At 35.9% G+C, this 19,429-nt stretch overlaps 1 protein-coding gene across 4 annotated transcripts in view; it reads right to left on the reverse strand.

Annotated features, from left to right (window-relative positions):
• Positions 1 to 2,332: 2,332 nt before the first annotated feature.
• The window catches only part of MCF2 (MCF.2 cell line derived transforming sequence), a 71,586-nt gene continuing 54,489 nt past the window's right edge, over positions 2,333 to 19,429 (reverse strand). For 3 of the 4 annotated variants that reach the window (XM_036888205.2, XM_057495584.1, XM_057495585.1), the window contains 7 exons: positions 13,796 to 13,888; positions 12,606 to 12,684; positions 11,886 to 11,952; positions 10,266 to 10,372; positions 6,374 to 6,486; positions 3,536 to 3,648; positions 2,333 to 2,480 (listed from right to left, as the gene is read on the reverse strand). In XM_036888205.2, coding sequence (XP_036744100.2) covers positions 2,369 to 2,480; positions 3,536 to 3,648; positions 6,374 to 6,486; positions 10,266 to 10,372; positions 11,886 to 11,952; positions 12,606 to 12,684; positions 13,796 to 13,888 — 684 coding nt within the window. In that variant the 3' untranslated portion in view covers positions 2,333 to 2,368. Of the gene's footprint in view, positions 2,481 to 3,535; positions 3,649 to 3,828; positions 4,808 to 6,373; positions 6,487 to 10,265; positions 10,373 to 11,885; positions 11,953 to 12,605; positions 12,685 to 13,795; positions 13,889 to 19,429 lie in introns of those variants that run through there. The other variant, XM_036888207.2, reaches the window with a different exon arrangement.

Genomic DNA, 19,429 nt, shown 5'->3' on the forward strand with positions numbered 1-19,429 from the left:
ACACTGTATTCATTACTGTAGCCTTATAGAAAGTTTTGAAATCAGGTATGTAAGTCTTCCAGATTTTTGAGATTCTTGATTTTCTGCCTTTCCATGTACATTTAGCATAAATCTTTCTTTATTTTTTTCTAAAAAGGCCTGCTGAGCTTTTGATTGCATCAACCCTATGGATTAATTTGGGGACAATGGAATTCTTAACAACACTGAGATTCCTAATCCTTGAACATGGTATATATCTCGTGTTATTAGGTCATCTTAGATATATCTCAGCAGTGACTTGGGGTTTTCAGTATAGAAGCCATATACATCTGTTTTTAGATTTATTCTTGTTTATGTTTTCTATTAGTAATATAAAGTGTTGTTTTTTGAAATTTCATTTTTTCAATTCTTCCTTGCTAGGATATAGAATTACAATTCACTTCTATATAATGGCTTTGTATACTATGGCCTTGTAAAATTCACTTACACCTAATGGGGTTTTTTTGTGTATAGATTCCTAATAGTTTTGTACATACACATGACCTGCTAAGCATGACACTGGTGCATCTTGTTTTGTTTTGTTTATCTATCTGGAGTTAGTAGCAAGGACTTCCAGTATAATGCTGAATAGAAATGGTGAAAGTGAATATCCTTGGCTTACTCCAAATATTGGGGGAAAAACTTCCAATATTTCACCATTAAGTATGTTAGCTGTGATTTTTCACAAGAGTATGGATTGAGGAAATTATCAGATTGAGGAAATAACGTTTATTCCTAGCTGGTTGAGAGTTTTTATCATGAATGAGTAATGAGTTTTGTCAAGTGTTTTCCTGTATCTGTTGAAATGATTATGTAATTTTCCCCTTCATTATGTTAATATGGTGAAGTACACTGAATTTTAAGTGTGTAATCCAAGTATTTAAACATCTAATTTGAAATAACTAATTTCTCTTTTGCTTTCTTCTTTGTCCCGTTATTTAGATCCATGCCATTTAATATCCAAGTATTTAGGGGTTGTCAATTTCTGATATATCGCTTGAGACTTAATATGATCCCAATCTTCTGAAATTTATTGGAACTTACTTTATGACACAGCATATCATCTGTCTTCATAAAATGTTCCATGTACTTAAAAGTAATGGTGTATTCTGCAGTTGTTGGGTATAGATTTTAAATAAATGTCAATTAGTTCAGGTTGTTGGTATATCAGACTCTTCTGACTGCTACTCATCTAAATAATTCAGTAATTCAATACTTAGTGCAGAAAATTTCTGAAAGGTGACCCAGATTTAGAGTAGAAAAAAAAAAACTAAACAAACAAGAAGAAACTCTATTTGTGGGTTTCCCATGTAACCAAGTAACAATATTTAGTGCTATCAACACTAGATTTTGTTTGACATCATAATGAAATTTGGAATCCAGTAAGTTGATACTCCCGGTCTATTAGATTCATTTAAACACAATGTACCATTATCTGGAATTCCAATACAAGTCCAAAACTAGAAAGTCAAAAGAAATATGTGCATTTAATAATAATCTTGCCCACGAGTTTTTTTTTTTTTATATGCTGTTTTGTTATATATAGCTCAGTATCACTTAGGGGACTAATCTATAAGGATACTCATTTGTACATAGATATTTTATGTACTAAGGGTTGAACTAACAGAAAGAAACATTAGTTCTCACTGCTTTACACTACCTGCACGCATTAAGTCGGGCACAGACACAGGTTGTATGTGTGTGTGTGTATGTGTGTGTGTGTGTGTAACAGGACGTATCATAATGAAATAACATGCTCTTAGAACTGAGTACAAACACACTGATCAAACACTTTCGGACAGTGAGGCTTGTACCTTAAAAGCATATCATCAGTATTTAGCTCCGAAGGATCTCTTACAAGGTACTGCAGTATCTGAAACTCTCAAACCTATCAACCTTGTTGGGAAAAGATTAACATATTTAAAAAACCTTTATTCACTAATTTAAAACTATTAAAGGAAAAAGTTAAATCCTAGCTAATATGCTTGCAATCACAATATAGGCAGGTCACAGGGAAGGCAGTACAGCATGGAGAAGACAAGTAGTGACTCTATAGCAGCTTACTACGCTGATGGACAGTGACTGCAGTAGGTGGGGTGAGGGCTTGATAATATGGGTGAATGTTGAAACCACAATGTTGCTCATGTGAAACCTTCCTGAGATTGTGTATCAATGATACCTTAATTTATATATATATATATATATATATATATATATACACACACACATATATATGCTTGCAACTTAATTTCTAAGTGCAGAGAGGGAGAGGTTCTTACCTTATGCCAACTGCAAATTCGGTAGAGATTTTTTTTAATTTTAGACTTTAAACAAATAGTACACAGCCTGTTCATATTATACTTGTAACTTTGCCATTCCAAAACCTAGAGTCACCAATTAAAATCTGCAAACTGTTTCCTGGACTCAGACCTTCTTTTCTTCTGTTCAGATTTTTCACCAACCTAAATAATAAGTGAGTTAGTAGACAACAACGGTAATATAAGGTAATAGAAAAATACATTGCATTGCAGCTCAAATTTTCACAAAGCTATTGTATGCACTCAGAGACCTTCATGACACTGTCCTGTCTGGTGAGCAACCTTCAAAGGACTGAGGTAACTTGCAAAAATGATTATTACTTTAATGACCCATCATTAATTTTCACCCTCATGTGTACCTTCTCAGAACTTTGGGGACAGAGTACACAGTCAATGTGGCATTTCAGTTAAAATTATTGACACAGTGAAGACAAAATTATTTCACATAAAATTTCCAGAAGACTTATGGAAGCTTCATTCAGTCCTCTTACAAACATTTCCTTCCTGCTTTGAGTTCTTTCTAATTCAACCGCATATTTGGCAGAACCATCTCTGAAACTGATGCTATATGAAGTCAAATGCTTAAGGACAGAACAATGAAACTAAAAGGCCTTATTTTATATTTGATAACGGTTGAGCTAATAAAAAGGAACATTAGTTCTCACTGCTTTACACTACCTGCACACACTGTCTTGTGCACAGACACAGGTTTTGTGTGTGTGTGTGTGTGTGTGTGTGTGTGTGTGTGTGTGTGTGTGTGTAACAGGACCTTCCATAGGAAATAACATGCTCTTAGAACTGAGTAAAAACTATGGTGTAAAGTAGCTATGCATGGTCCCAGGCACTTAGTAGGCATTAATTAAATATGTGATGAGTTAGTGAATGGCTTGAGTGACCAAATGGCATGTGATCTGTAGCTATTACAAAGCCAGTTGTATCAGCTGAAACGTCTGAACAAAAGGTAACCACAAGAGAGCAGGCATACTCATAGCATCTCATTCTTTCAAAGCATCCTTCACTCACCAATTAACATTACTTTCAGAGAGCTATATGGGCAAGGCTGAAGCAAGGGAGATAAAACACTGATAAGAAAGGTGATATTTTTGCTTCTTGAGAGCATTATGTCAAAGATGCAAGTAAAGCAGAACTTTTGATTAGACACCCAGATGCCCTGGGGGGAGGTGACCACAGGCACCTACCGTTGACCATCAGCCTCCTCATGGAGAAGCTGAATGACAGCTCCACTTCTAATCCGGAGGTCTTCTGAGCCTCTCTTCCTGCAATCTGCTAGGGCTTTATATCTGCCTGAAGACTGGAAGGTTGTTTTGAAAATTTACATTACAAACTTGAGCGCAAAGCCATTTGCACAACTGCATGCTCAGGGACACAGAACACTCACTATTTACTTCAGTGGTCAATGCGATAGCTTTGCAGGGACAAGTAATCATGGAACACTTTGTGATTGAAAAAAAAAGCAGGACACATGTTCACTTAACCTGAAGAATTCATTTTAATTTGTCAAAAGAGAATTACAGCATGAACTACACAGAAAATAACAGAGCACAACTAATTTAAGTCACATGAGTTACAAGCACAATTCCAGGGGCAAAAAAAAAAAAACAAGCACAAAAATAATTTTCAAATACTGTTATTTGTAAACTATGCTTATGAAAAATTTATCTTGGCACATACAAAAGGCAGTGGTGCTGAACAAAGGCATTTACTAATGTCCCCAAAGGCTTTCTGGGCTTCATATCACTTTGCACAGGTAAAAATAGTGGGCACAAAAGCTCTGGGTCCAATAAAAGCATATTAAATCATAATACTGTGCTTTACTTCATCTTAATCTCTTTTTTTACAGCTATAGTTTTAAGTTGACTCATTAATAAACTACATAATCCAAGGCACACAGACAGCATCTTGTTAGAAAGTAGACAGAGAAGAAATAAAAATTCTCAAATCCAAAACTATTCTGAGATAAGTTTTTTCCAGCACAAGGTATTACACACTGAATACATTATTTTAAAATGAGTAACATAATAAAAAAAATTTAATGAAAGAAAAGAATTATGTGGTGCTGATTTCTTGCATGTCCAAAGGAATTAACCTGAAAACAATAACCACTTCACTTGGGCTGAACATCTTCTGAGCAGTAATTTTATCAAATGGGCTGAGGAGCACTCAGGAAAAGAGCTACTGGCCATTTAACATCGTAGCTTCGTCGTAATAGAAGACCATCCCAATACGGGCCTCTACAAGAGAAGCAGCTCCCTTTATTTCTTAGATTTTTGACTTGGTAAAGTGGGAGTACAAGAGTGGCTCTTTTCAACCTGTTTGTTTTTGGTTTGGGGGATTTTTGATGGGGGGGAGGATGGAATGCACCGTATTGCTTTTGTATGTTTTCCTTAGTAGCTCAACTGTGGGAATTGCTGGGAGAAAAGAACTAGTAGGTTTTTCTGCATTCCCCTCTTCTGTGATTAAAGCATTCATCAATTCGGCATACTTGCTTTATTTTCTGACGACATAGCCAGAAAAATGCTTATTGAAGACTAACATTCTTGACAATTCCTTCATGGAGCATCTACAGCAAATGCTGAACCCAAATTGGTTTCTCCTGACTTTGTTCGCATCTGGACAACTACTTCTCCCCTCCTCAGATAATATGAATTAAGGATATAGAAGATCTTTTTACTAAGAGTCTAAACCTGCAGTTCTCGAAGTTTGGGAGGCTGACCATTTGAGTTCAAAAGCCTGCAAGAGTCAAACCTACACTAAAACATTATTTGCCTTTTTCACTCTCATCCTTTCACAAATATACAGTGGATTTTTCTGGAGACTACCTGATGTGTGACAGCACAAGAGAATGAATACAAAAGCAGGTATGAGAATCTAGCTGTGTCTTCTGAAGTCAGATATTAGAGATTTACAAAAATATTTAAAATGCCACTCCACTTACTTTTTTGCTTAAAAAAGGTAAATTTTTAATAAAAATGTTATTTATGTAAACTTGTAATGGGTTTATTAACATTTTAAAATTATGAATAAGTAATTCTCTATTTCTCAGTTTTAGTTTATAATATGGTAAATATCAACAGATGTAAACTATTGTCAATCACAGGTAATAAAGCCTGCCCATTCTGTCACTAATACTATGATTATAATGTGAAATCACTTTGTAAACTGTAAACTCTCATACAAATATGTGTTATGGTCGTGGTATTATTCGCAGAAAGAATATTGTTACTTTTTAAAAGACGACATTTCAGAGTTCATGCTGTTGTGCTTTGTAATTTTCCACGCCATCATTCCCTTACTCCAAATTAGATTTGCCAAATTGAATTTGTTCCTCTGAAGGGCACCAAGAAACTGTCCACTACAAAGCATCATTACCACCCTCCACGCTGGTGACTTCAGAAAAGTGGAGATAGACCCGAAACTGTCCCAACTCCTCTCTGAAAGTCCACTAGGATCCTAATAACATCACAAATTATTTCTTTTACACAACACTTTTACCTAAAGCGCCCTCTTTTAGTTTTGTGGGGTGCCCCCTTATTCTAATATGCTGAGATTTGGTATCATTAGCACATTTTTTGACAGTCCACTAAATTATATTCTTTAGACGTTATTTTACGGTTTTTAATGTGTAACATTTATTTCCTGCATCTTCCAATCTGGAATCTAAATCGATTTTTAAAGTGTATTTGACCTGCCTTTGTTTAATGGTTTTATCTCACATGCCTAGATTGAAACAATGGTGGTGAAATTCAATTAAAGATAAAACTGGTCAGTATGTAGAGACTGGAATGACTAGCTCATCAACTTCGGTAGAAGCTCCACATATAGCTCAAACGAGCTATACTTACAGGGAAAAGTGCTTACTGAAAATTCACAATAAGACTTGTTTCACATCTTTTGGCCACAGAATGTACCCCATGAACTCAGGGATATTGACAGAAGATTGCCCGTATGTGCCACACCTATTTCATCAGTAAAACTGCCCCAAGCATTTGTATTTATTTTTGTAGGTCATTACTAACCATTAGGGGCTTTTCATCTCCTTCATTGTCATCATAAGAAGAGTAGAAATTGTTGCTTAGCCATTCCTCAGTTGCTTCAGAGATTTCTAAAGGTGGTGGCATCTCAGTCCCAACTACAAGAACAACATAGAGGGTGGCAGTTACTTAATGGTGGTGGTCCAGCGCAGCACCACAAGGGGTAAAGGAAAACCAGCTGGAATAATCAAGGCTGTAACGTGCAATGGTATAAGAACAGTATCTTTGTATACTAAAACCTCTTATTAGATTGTACTCTTTTGGAATTTCTGGTATTTTAGACAGGGCCTGGAATGTCATATGCCTCTTTCACTTTTTTCGGGGGGTAGTTTCAAGTTGGAGTTGGTAGGAGTGTTACTAAAAATAATATTAAGGTAAATAACATTCCAGAGAATACAGTATCTACCCCTTCTTAGAAAAGTAATCTCTTCCAAAAATTTTTTCTGTACCATCTTTATTCATCACACTCAAGTAGCATTTATAACATTCTATGTAGAACATTACTTTTTTATTGAAGTATCATTCATATACAATCTTATATTGGTTTCAAGTATACAACAGAGTGGTTCAACAGTTACCCATATTATTAAATCTTCATCCCCACTAGTGCAGTTACTGTCTGTGTACATAGGAAGATGTTACAAAATCATTGGTTATATGCCTGTGACCTACTTATATTATGATTGAGAATTTTTGTGCCCCTTTATCCCCCCACCCTTCCCACGCACCACAACCTCTCCCCCATAGTAACCACCAGTCACTTCTCAGTGTATATAACTCTACTGTTGTTTGGTTCATTCTGTTCTGCTTTGTTTTTAGATTCCACAAATAAGTGAAATCATATGGTATTTGTCTTTCTCTGCCTGGCTTATTTCATTGAGCATAATACCCTCTAGATCCATCAATGTTGTTGCAAATGGCAGAATTTTTTTTTAATGGCTGAATGATATTCCATTGTGTATATTTACCACACCTTCTTTATCCATTCATCTACTGATAGACACTTAGGTTGCTTCCATACCTTGGCTGTTGCAAATAGTGCAGCAAAAAACATAGGGGTGCATATGTCTTTTCAAATCAGGGATCTTGTTTTCTTTGGGTAAATTCCTAGTAGTGAGACTATGAGATCAAATGGTATTTCTATTTTTGAGGAACCTCCAGACTGCTTTCCACAGTAATTGTACCAATTTAAATTACCACCAAAAATGTAGGAGGGCTCCTTTTTCTCCATACCCTTGCCAGCATTTGTTGTTTCTTGTCTTTTGGTTAGTGGCCATCCTAATAGGTGTGAAGTGATATCTCACTGTGGTTCTGTTTTGCATTTCTGTGATGATAGCAATGTGGAGCATCTTTTCATGTTCCTGTTGGCCATGTGTATTTCTTCTTTGGAGAAATGTCTGTTCGGGTCTTCCACCCATTTTTTAGTCAGGTTATTTGTTTTTTTGGTGTTGAGGCATATGAGCTCTTTATATATTTTGGACATTAACCCCTTATCAGATAAATCATTTATGAATATATTCTCCCATACTATAGGTTACCTTTTTGTTCTGCTGATAGTGTTCTTTGCTTTACAGAGGCTTTTTAGTTTGATATAGTCCCACTTGTTCATTTTTTACTTTGTTTCCCTTGCCTGAGGAGATGTGTCCAGGAAAAAGCTGCTCATACTTATGTTCAAGAGGTTTTTGCATACGTTTTCTTTTCTTCTAAGAGTTTTATAGGTTCATGTCTTACATTCAGGTCTTTGGTCCATTTTGAGTTTACTTTTGTGTATGGCGTTAGACAATAAACCAGTTTCATTCTCTTGGATGTAGCTGTCCAGTTTTCCCAACAGTTATTGAAGAGACTATCTTTTCCCCATGCTGTATTCATGACTCCTTTATCATATATTAATTAACTATATATATGTGGGTTTATTTCTGGGCCCTCTATTCTGTTGCATTGATCTATGGGTATGTTCTTGTGCCAGTACCATACTGTTTTGCTTAATATAGCTTTGTAATAGAGCTTGAAGTCAGGAAGTGTAATCATCCAGCTTGGCTCTTCTTTCTCAGGTTGGTTTGGCTATTTAGGGTCTTCTGTGCTTCTATATGATTTTTAGAAGTATTAGTATAGTTCATTTGAAAAAAACGCTGTTGGAATTTTGATAGAGATTGCATTGAATATGCAAATTGATTTCAGCAGGATGGTCATTTTGACAATATTAATTCTTCCAACTACGAGTATGGGATAGATTTCCATTTATTTCCGTCTTTAATTTTTCTCATCAGTGTCATATAGTTTTCAGAATACAGGTCTTTTTGAAAACCTTGTTCATTAGGTTTATTTATAGGTATTTTCTCCTTTTTGGTGCAGTTGTAAATGGAATTGTTTTCCTGATTTCTCTTTCTACTAGGTCATTCATAGTATATAGGAACGCAACAGATTTTTGTGTATCAATCTTATACCCTTCAAGTTTGCTGAATCCAATCATTAGTTCTAATAGTTTTTTTGTGGATTTTTTGGAATTCTTTATGTACAATATCATGTCATCTGCAGACAGTGACAGTTTAACTTGTTCCTTACCAATTTGGAAGCCTTTTATGTTTTTTGTGTTGTCTGACTGCTGTGGCTAGGACCGCCAGTATGATGTTGAATAAAAATGGTGAGGGTGGACATCCTTGTATTGTTCTTGATCTTAAAGGAAAAGCTTTTAGTTTTTTGCCATTGACTATGATGTTAGCTGTGGGCCTTTATTATGTTGAGGTACATAACCTCTATACCTATTTTGTTAAAAGAACATTATCATTTTTTACTTGTCTTATCTCTCTTAGTAGGCAGAGACCATGTGTTTACACATTGTATGTCTCATAAGAGCCTTGAATGTAAGAGATGCTTAATTAATAAAATATATTGAACTGCTATGGATTAAGCAATCTAGTGTAGGCAGGGAATTAACAGCCTCTCATCTTGGCCACACTAAACTATTCATGTAACCTTGGAAAAGTCATGTGAACTTTCTCTGACTTGGTTTCCTCATGTGACAAATGAAGGCATTGTTCTTTGCTGACTGTTCGGGGGTTCACAGCACAGATGACCTGAGGAAAGTGACCTTTAAGTGATAACTTTAAGCTGAGTGAGGTTGTCCTTATGTGCTTCTCTTCAACAAGTAGAGAGGCCTCTTCCAGATTAAGAACTATCATATTTAAATATTGAATATCAGGTACTCTTTTAGGCATTTCTCCAAGAATGTGTATGTTGTTGGTCCCAGAGGTACTTACATGAGTCTGCTGGATATTTCTACAGCACCTTATACAACCCTGTTATAACACTTACCACATTTAATTTTAATTGCTCATTGAGTTATCTTTCTATTTTCCTGGTTCCATGGGGATAGCAGCTGAGTGTCTTACTTAAAAACTGTATACCCAACAGTTTGCACAATTTCTGGCACATAGGCTATGTTATATTTGTCGAATTAAATAAATTGTGGAAATCAGCTTAGCTGGCACAGTTTACAAAAGAAAAACAAATATTCCACCTGTAAATGACTCTTCTGTATTCATTAAACCTATTCACCATTAAGTGTGAATTCCTTGAAGCCAGGATAAGTGTTTTACTTGTTTTTGTATTCTGCATAGCAGGGGTTCCTAGCCTTGAGCATGCATCAGGAAGAATCACATGGAGAACTTGCTACATCACAGATGGTGGGATCTTACAGAGTTTTTGATTCAGGAGCCAAAGAATTTGCCTTCCTTACAAGACAAAAGAGCCTTATAAATATGGGCTAATTTTGTTTTCTTTTTACAAGATAACAGATAGGTAGATTAGGCAAATTAAAAATGGAAGAAAAAAATTTGCACAACCATGAATCTTACCTTTAGATAACCACTACACATACCTGTGTCTACTGCCTGAACTGACACAGCTGCCTCACCGACCTCCACCATGGCGCGGGTGTGTCCCGATTCAGTTTCCTTGGCATCTATAAAAGCTCCCTGTTGCTTTCTGAAATAGTAAATATGTGAAAATAAGTGAGCTTTTGTACAATCGAATAAGAAGAAATCTAAAATGTTATTTCTCCACTAATGTACGTTAAGAACATACTCTGAGAATCCAAACAAAACGGATTTCCCCCCTTACGTAAGTCTGTGTGATAGTAGCTCATAACATATAGAAGCATAAATCTTAATATGCAAGGAAAAACCACTCCTCTTCTGGACTCAAAGAAAGTGTATTGTTTAAAATGGCTGTTGTGTATTATATATTCTTGAAATCACCTAAGAGGTATATCTTCAATGTTCTCTCCACACATGTAAGAAAGGATAACTACATGAGGCAATGGATGTGTTAATTGGCTTGATTGTGGTGAATATTTCAAAATGTATACATATATCAAATTATCAAGTTGTACTCTTCAAACATACAGTTTTAAATTGTCAACTCTCAATAAAGTTGGAACAAAATATTTAAAAAATCCTGTTGCTCTATGAACTTTTAACCTTAATGAATTAGGTAACGTGTATATAAATGATGATGAAACCTTAATCTGATTAATACTTTTGTATTATATCAGCTACCAAAAGGTCAACTACTGCATGAAATCTAAAGACTTTAACTCCATAATAGATGACAAAACATTTAGTATGGTGACCCTGGAAGATAGAGACTTCCATTGTGACTTTTAAGTGCCTCTCCTAAAGCCCCAGATGAACCAACACACTTTGTACCTGATTTTAGCTACCTCTGAAATACAATGTGAAACAAACAGAAAAAGAGTATTTTTAATAAAGCATTACATGATCCTTACATCTACATAGTGAATTTCTATGCCGACACCTTGGAATCACTTTAGGGATCCCTTCTGCATATATGCAAAGGTTCTATAGAATCTCCATCTTTTAGGATTTGTAGAGGCAGAATACGAAGACAACATCTCTAAACCAGCAGCATACTATCATTTAGGACTGCTACCTTCCTCAAAGACTTCATGGACGTATCCAGGCACAGTTCCCTCCCAGGATCCATACCTCCTCTCTAACTATGTAGAAGAGAGACCAAGTCATCATCAAGTGGTCTCCATCAAGAGACCACAAAGCTGTGGGCCAGCAGTGGCTGCCAGTCCTTCATCATACTTAGGACTCTCTTTCACCAATCAAATCAAAGGTGAAGAAAATATTTTGAAGACAAAGCCACAAGTGCAGCCCCTTCTACTGTCAGCCTACATGCAACTCCCTCCACGATATACTGAGAACAAAGCACTTGTAATTGTGTTTAAAAATTAGCCCAAACTATCACATTACTTTTAACATCAAGGGAAACAATGGGTTAACTATTAAAGACTATCAGGCTCCAACTGTAAGGACAGAACTGAGAAAATGATGTGTTTATGGGATTGGAGGAGTTATTGCTAAAAGGATAGGTAGTTTTTAACTGAGACGTTGTAATTACATTCTTTCCTGTTATGTATGGAAAACAGAAGATTGCAGGAGTGATAGTTCTTAAAAGAAAAATTGCTTACTCATCATTCTGCTGAGAAGAATGCTTATTCTGCTTTGTTAACTCATTATGTTGCTTTTCTTCCTTGACTGTGAAATAAAACAAAGCTTATGTAAGCATCATTTGGGAGCCACACTTCTTACTTCCTTGAAGATCAATGACTTTCACATGTATGTGACACACACACACATGCACACACACACGCGCGCACACACACACACACACACACACACACACACACACACACACACATTCCCATTAGAGTGAACCTTCGGAGTTAAAATAACCAGAGACAAAGCCAGTTGGAATTTGAAATACGGCAAAAGACTGAACCGTGCAATATTTTATTCAATAAATTAAAATTTATTACTAGAACTACCCAAACACCAATTATTAAGCACTGATTACTTAAGGTCCCAAGCAGAGTTACCTCATGGGAAGGGCTTAGAATCAAGAGTCAGTTTGCTATAGTACTTTCCAACTGCTTTTCAAGAACTAGATTTCATTTTCTAGTGTAAAGTTCATTGTTCAAAACAATTTAAACAACCCCTGAATCTTGATCTCCTACTAATGAGTTTTATAAACCCTTTCATTATAAGTAGGATAAAATAAATATCAGCCACATTCCCTGTAAAAATTACAACAAAATCTGAGTCAATACACCATTACTGTACTTCTTGTTCTGAAGAAAGCTGAATTCACAGCTTAATTTATCTTGTTCTGAAGAAGTGCTTGAATTTACCTGTCTTAAGTTCTTGTTGCTTCAACAAAACAATTCTTATTTCTTTTACCCATGTCATCTTCACATTGGTATTTGGAGCCTAAAGATTTTTAGAAATGGAGAGGAGAAGACATGTTTCCTTTTAAAAAGGATGATTTATAACAAAACAAATATGATTAATAATATCAAACAAGATCTATATCCTAAACCATCATTTTCAAACTCTAACATATTGATTCTTCACACTGTTAAGAAGCAAGTAAGCAGGCATCAGATTAGATGAATAGTCAAAACCACTTTGAAATTGCCCTTAAATAATAATGCTCAGAGAAAATATGAAATACAATCTTTTTTTCTTTGTAAAAGAGTTCTCTTGAAAATATAAGTGTTTTTAAGTTTGATTTTGGTAAAATAAAACAAGTTTTACTATTTCTGAAAAGATAGTCTATTGCAGAGTAATCTTGATAACAGATGACAACATAAAAGTGTCCTTAAATATCCCCTCATTACTTGGTAGACAAGTTCGTTAAAATACAGCAAGAATTCTTACAACTAGATCAAATCAAGAAAATGTATTTTTTGAATTGTAATCACCTAGTGTGGAACCAAAACAGAAAAAACACTGAGCATGTTCAACAGGTAACAGTACATTCACCTGTCACAAGTCATGATACAAATACTTATTGAAATGACAATATCCTCTTGAAATGCGCTCATTTCTCTCACCTTTCCTGAAATAGGCTGGACCTTATAGTATTATCTGGTGGGATCTTTCACCATATTCTTTAGAAACAATGATCAAATCTGAATCATCACATCACTGTGTCTCATAATCAGGTATTCTCTGAATGTCAAGCACAGGAGGAACTCAGAACTCTTGTAAATCTGTTACTCTAGAAACTCTAGAAACTTGATGGGGACAGAGAAGCATCTGCCAAGTTCTTGGCTATCAGCTATTGTTGGATAAGTGTCATAGCGCAGTGAACACTTAAAGCTGTAGGAAGTACCACAGGCATATCTTAACTAAGAAAACATGTGCTACTGAAACAATGTTCAACTACATCACCTAGAACAGTAATTAACATTTAAGCGACCTCCAAGAAAGGATTGAGAGTTTTTGTAATGTAGCCAAAATTATTTTTGTTTGCAAATTCAGACTTTTGTATCTTCATGCAGGTTATAGTTTCTAGAATAATTTTTAAATAACCAACCTGGATGATATAAACTTCTTCCTTCCCAACATACCAGATCTCAAACTTGCGGTCATCTCCTTTTACATATTCAGTGACTCCAACTTCATCCATCTACAATATATGTTAACATTTTCATGAGCATTTTATTTGGAATACGAAATTACATTAAATCTGCCCCCACCATATTCTAAATGAAACAGAATTTCTCACTTGGGCAAAATACACATTTTTACATTCAAAGAATATGAAATAATAAATACAATCATAGACCTGCGTATTCATATGTTTTCATTTCACTATGCACTTTTAGTCCAGATTACATGTGTCCAGTGATTGAAACAAATGTTATATATCTGAACATCCAAGTAGTCCATCTAAGACGGAATGGTTCTAAATTAACTGTATACTATTAAAACAAATTATTGTGTCAAACACCTAAGTAATTAAACATCAGTGAAAAAGGTCATCCAATATTAGTTTAAATGGTTGTTTTTAAAAGTATTTGCCAGACAAATTAACCTTACAAATTACTATTTATACAAGCCTTACAAGTTATAAACATCCAGTTTCTAGAGTGGGGAAATATCCTTTATTTCCACCAACCTCTCAGCCTCTCTAGGAAATAAATAATCTGTCATGGGAGAGTGATATCTTCTTGTAGCCAGTGAAGTTCTTACACACAATATCCATTCCTAACCACAGTTTTTCTCCCTTTCCACATGATTGCACAAAGCACAAACTCTTCCGCTTTCTTTCATTCTGTGCTGATATCTTGCTTAATTCCATTCTGAGCAACTTCCCTCCCTTGGACACATGTTCTCCCTTAGTCCCCGTGTGTCTTTTCTTTCAACTCCTGCCTCATTATCTAAAGGAGCATCTCACTCTGTTACATTTACGAGTCCCATCAGTGACCTTAATTAGAGCTGATAAGGGTTAAAAGCAGTTCTAGTGCAATTCCCCAAAAAGAAAAAGGGATTATGCTTTGAAATTAAATGAAACATATTAAGGAAAGAGTCTGTGACATCTACCCTGAATATAGTCAGAAGTTACTTTCAGAATCTCCAAAAATATCTTTATTTTTTCTACTCATCCACTCTAACCTACTTTTATGCAAACATCAGAATTTAAGATGAATAATAATCTCATATTCAATCTCTATTTAAAATTGTTTTTGTTTCAACATGTGTCTTTGTCTTAACAGTATGGTAAGACAGAAAGCCCATGGGCTTGGGGTCTGAGAGGCTTGGGCTACAAGTCCATCTCTACCACTAACTAGCTATGTGTCTTACTGCAAGTTGTGTAAGCTTTCTGAAGTAGTTTCCTCAACTATAACATGAAAAGATGACTCATTTCATAGAGTTGATAAAAGGATTAAATGGCATGAATTAAATGCTTAGATCATATAATGACCTTTCTCAAGTATGAGTTTGCTTTCTGAGCATTCCCTTATCTGAACTGCAAGACTTTTGTGATTTTTCATTGCATATGTATAACAGCACATCATTATAGATTAAATGAACTTTTTGGGGTTAACCTGGAATTCTATCCAGATGTATCTACCAGATATTGTTCTCAGTTTCAAACGATTCACTTACAAACAATCCATTGGATTGCAATCCATTTGTAATTTGTGGGTTGTATCTATTTTTGCAAATAACAAAACATAAAGGTTTTATTGAAAGGTTTTTACTGTACTTATTAAATGTTTATTATGTCGTGAAAATTTACTCAGTTTTAGAATCAAGAGGCAGAGGTAAAGGTCTGACTACATGAATATAGTTATATAGCACGTTATATAATAAGTAACATGTATTTAATAACAAATCTGATTCTAGAGTTATACCCTAACTGTGGGCCCTGCCTTATCTTTCATATTTTCTTTGATGGTTCCTGGTAGCTATGAATGTATTTCCTTTATTATAAAGCATTTTACCTGAAGATGTCTCCTGTGTCAAGTGTTCAAGGCCCCAACTTTCAACCTAGTTTTCTGACATCAGAGTAGTGTGAAAATGTCAACTACCTTGTTAAAATCACCCACTGGGTCAAGAACTCTGGGATTATAACCAATAACTACCAATCTTAAGACTTTCATTTATATCTCTGGGGTAGAGTTTAGTTACTTCTTGGGTTATTATTAGTTAACAATTGATCTTGAATCACATTAATAAAACAATGTAGCTAGGCTGAATTGCCATAAAGAGGTTAAGCAGATATTGGGTATAAAACAGTAACATGACTATACCTCGAAAACAGTCTCTGAGATCAAAAAAAGAAAAAAATGAGAATTGTAACAGAATACAACTTATGTAAATTAAAACTAGATGTGCATAGAACATTAGTATACACTTACCAAGAACACACACACTGAAGGATATACAGCGAATAAATGAGGATGGTTGCTACAGGGATAGAGAGGTTAAGTGTGGAGAATGGGACAGAAAGGAATGATGGGAGGAATGAAAGAATGAGCGAACAAAAACAAGGCCTTCCACCGCGGTACAGTGATTATGAGCATGAACTCTGGAGCCATCTACTTGGGTTTGAATCTGTGCTGCACCACTTATTAGCTATGTGCTCTTGGAACTTGGCTTTGCCATCTCTCATATGGGCTCAATAATAGTTCTTACTCCATATAAAGTTGCTATGTGGATTAACATTGATATTTCTAAACATGTAGAACAATTTCTAGCAAACAGTAAGCACTCAGTGTATGTCTGTTAAATTTAAATAAAACAGATGTTGATAATAAATGCATGAACTGAAGAATCTGAAGAACTCAAATCTCTCCATCTGACTAACTGTGACCTTAGAGTCTTTCCTAAGCATAGAAGCAGCTGACTTAAGATAATAACACACAACTGTACAGTTATCAGGCCATGGAATTCGAGCTTGGTATGCTGAAGTCAAGACAACAGTCATTGAAAGTGAGAGGGAAATGGCTCAGCAGTAGAGAGTTCCTGCACTGATCCTCTCTACCATGGAGAAGACATTAAAACTAGAACCCAAATTGTTATGTTACGCACTGACCAGTACTGCTAGCCGTGATTTAACCCTGGAATCTTGTTAATAGGTAAGAAATAGGAACTAAGCAGAGTGGGTCTTAAGAAATAGCAGAACTTCTACCTTTCTGTCTGTGGCATCACCATTTTCCTAATAATTCTGGTCTAAATCTTTGCAGGCATCACTAACTAATCTCTTATTAAGGATACTAGGCATTATTGGGGAATCAAAGAAAAATCAGGCTTTTTTTTTCCTTCAAATGTCAGGAATTATTTATTTCAGGTATTTACTAAGTCAACAACCCCTTCTGTCTACCGTCTACAGAAATGTTTCTTGCATCTATCCCATCTTCTGTTTCCATGGTTACCACTGTACTTCGAATTCTCGTAACTTGGTTACTTAATATCAGTCCCTCCATACTCTAATATACTTCAGAAATATTCTGTCAGTATGTTCATCATTGCGATGAATTAAAGGTTAAAAAAAATCAATACAAACCAGAAATAGTACATTAGGTACTAACTAGGTCACTCCATAAATAAAAAGTGAACCAAGTGGATTTGGGTCCAACATGCCTATGAAGGTAAAGTACCTTTCCCACGATTATGTATGCAGATGGCAAGAGATCTGGACCCTTTCTGAGGTCAATTACAAATTCTGGGTTCCCAACCAATGTGTATTGGAGACATAACGGACCAATGGAGACTTGGGGGATGTGGAAAGGGGTTACTAATATCAAAGAGCCACTGTGCATTTTTTATGAGAACAGTTGAGAGTTTTAACAAGTTATGACACTGCTTTGAGTTTGGAAGTGATGCAGGGAAAGTAGAGAGCAGGAAGAAGTCAGAGACCTAACCCTGGGTAGATGGGAGGGTTAACCCCCTGGGAACAACCAAAAGCAAGGCCTCCTTATCTGGTAGCCTCCTGACACAAACCCCTCAGGCCTATCTCTGGAAACACTGGCTGTCCTCTTTGGTACTGCAGTTAAATTTTCCTCCATTCTCAAGCTGATGACAACTGCCAAAGAACATACCCCTGAAGAAGGACTTGGGCGATAGTGGCTCGGGAATCAAGGTAATCATTTTCTCTATTTTCCAAGTTTTCTGTAGCAAATGCTACATTCTGTCTAAAATTTAAAATCTGAAAGATAAAATAATCAGGTGTACAAAATATCAGTCCCCAGTTACAGACTCCTGTGAATTGGAAATTCCTCTTGTCAAATGTCAAAGCCAGCTGGGAGGATCGCTGGACTGCCAGTGACTTCCTCAAACAATACTGTTCTCATTTGAATAGCAAACTAGTGTTAGGACAGAATAGCTGTCTGGGTGATAGGAGAGAAAAAAAGTAACATTAAAGGATAGGACAGGGCAAGTGTGTGCAGGATTCAGCTACAGATGGAGTTGGACTCCCAGGGAATGGAGGAGGGATACAAAAAGGAAAGTGGGGAAATGCTAAGGACAAAAGTTACCCATTTTTAAATTACACTGCAGATACTCATCCATCAAAGAAAATGAAACCTTGTCATCTACAACAACATGGATGGCCCAGAGGGCATTATGCTCACTGAACTCAGTCAGACACAGAAAGACAAACACCATCTGATTTCACTTATGTGTGGAATCTAAAAAACAAAACAAACAAACAAAATAGAAATAGACTCATACACAGAGAACAAACCGGTAGTTGCCACAGGAGAGGTGGGTGAGGGGACGGGTGAAATACATGAAGGAGATAAAAGACGAACAAACTTCCACTATAAAGTAAATAAATCATGGGGATAAAAGTACAGAATAGGGAATATAGTCAATAATATTGCAATAACTTCGTATGGTGACAGCTGGTAACTATACTTATCGTGGCAAACATTTAGAATGTATGCAACTCTTGAATCATTATGTTGTACACCTGAAACCAACATAATATTGTATATCAACTATACCTCAATCAAAAAAGAAAAATAAATTACATGGAGGAAAAGGAAGAAAACTCTTTCCTCTTTGTCTCTTCTGTACAATAAAGGCTCCTTACTTCCAAGACCAAGAACTCTACCCAGTACCGTTGACTGGTAAGAGAATACTCACAGGGGAGCCCGAGTCACTTCCCATCACTTAAAACTACGCTCTGCAGGACAGTAGGGAGCCCCCACAGGGACTGCCTGTGATTGGAGAGAAAGGAGGAAAGCCAAAACCTCTGCACTCCCACCCTCTTGTTTCAAAAGTTCTCCTTTACCTGACTTCTACGTAAGACTTCTCCTCCTGTTCATGGGTGGGCGGGGGGTGGGGGGGACGAAATGGGTGAAGGGGGTCAAAGGGCATAAACCTTCAGTTATAAAATAAATTAAGTCCTGTGGATATAATGTATAAGGGTGACTATAGTTAACGATACTTTGCTGCATTTTGAAAGTTCCTAAGACAGTAGATCTTAAAAGTCCTTATCACAAGGAAAAACATTTGTAACTATGTGTGGTGATGGATGTTAACTAGACATTATGGCGATCACTTTGCAATGTATATAAATACTGAACCATTATGTACACCTGAAACTAATATGTTACATGTCAATTATACCTCAGTAAAAAAAGATTTTATTTAAACAAAGGCATGTGCAATTAAAGTATAAAACCTACTCATTTTGAAAACTGTATAAACATGA

The sequence above is a fragment of the Manis pentadactyla genome, chromosome X (assembly GCF_030020395.1).
Source record: "Manis pentadactyla isolate mManPen7 chromosome X, mManPen7.hap1, whole genome shotgun sequence".
In the NCBI taxonomy this organism is placed as follows: domain Eukaryota; kingdom Metazoa; phylum Chordata; class Mammalia; order Pholidota; family Manidae; genus Manis; species Manis pentadactyla.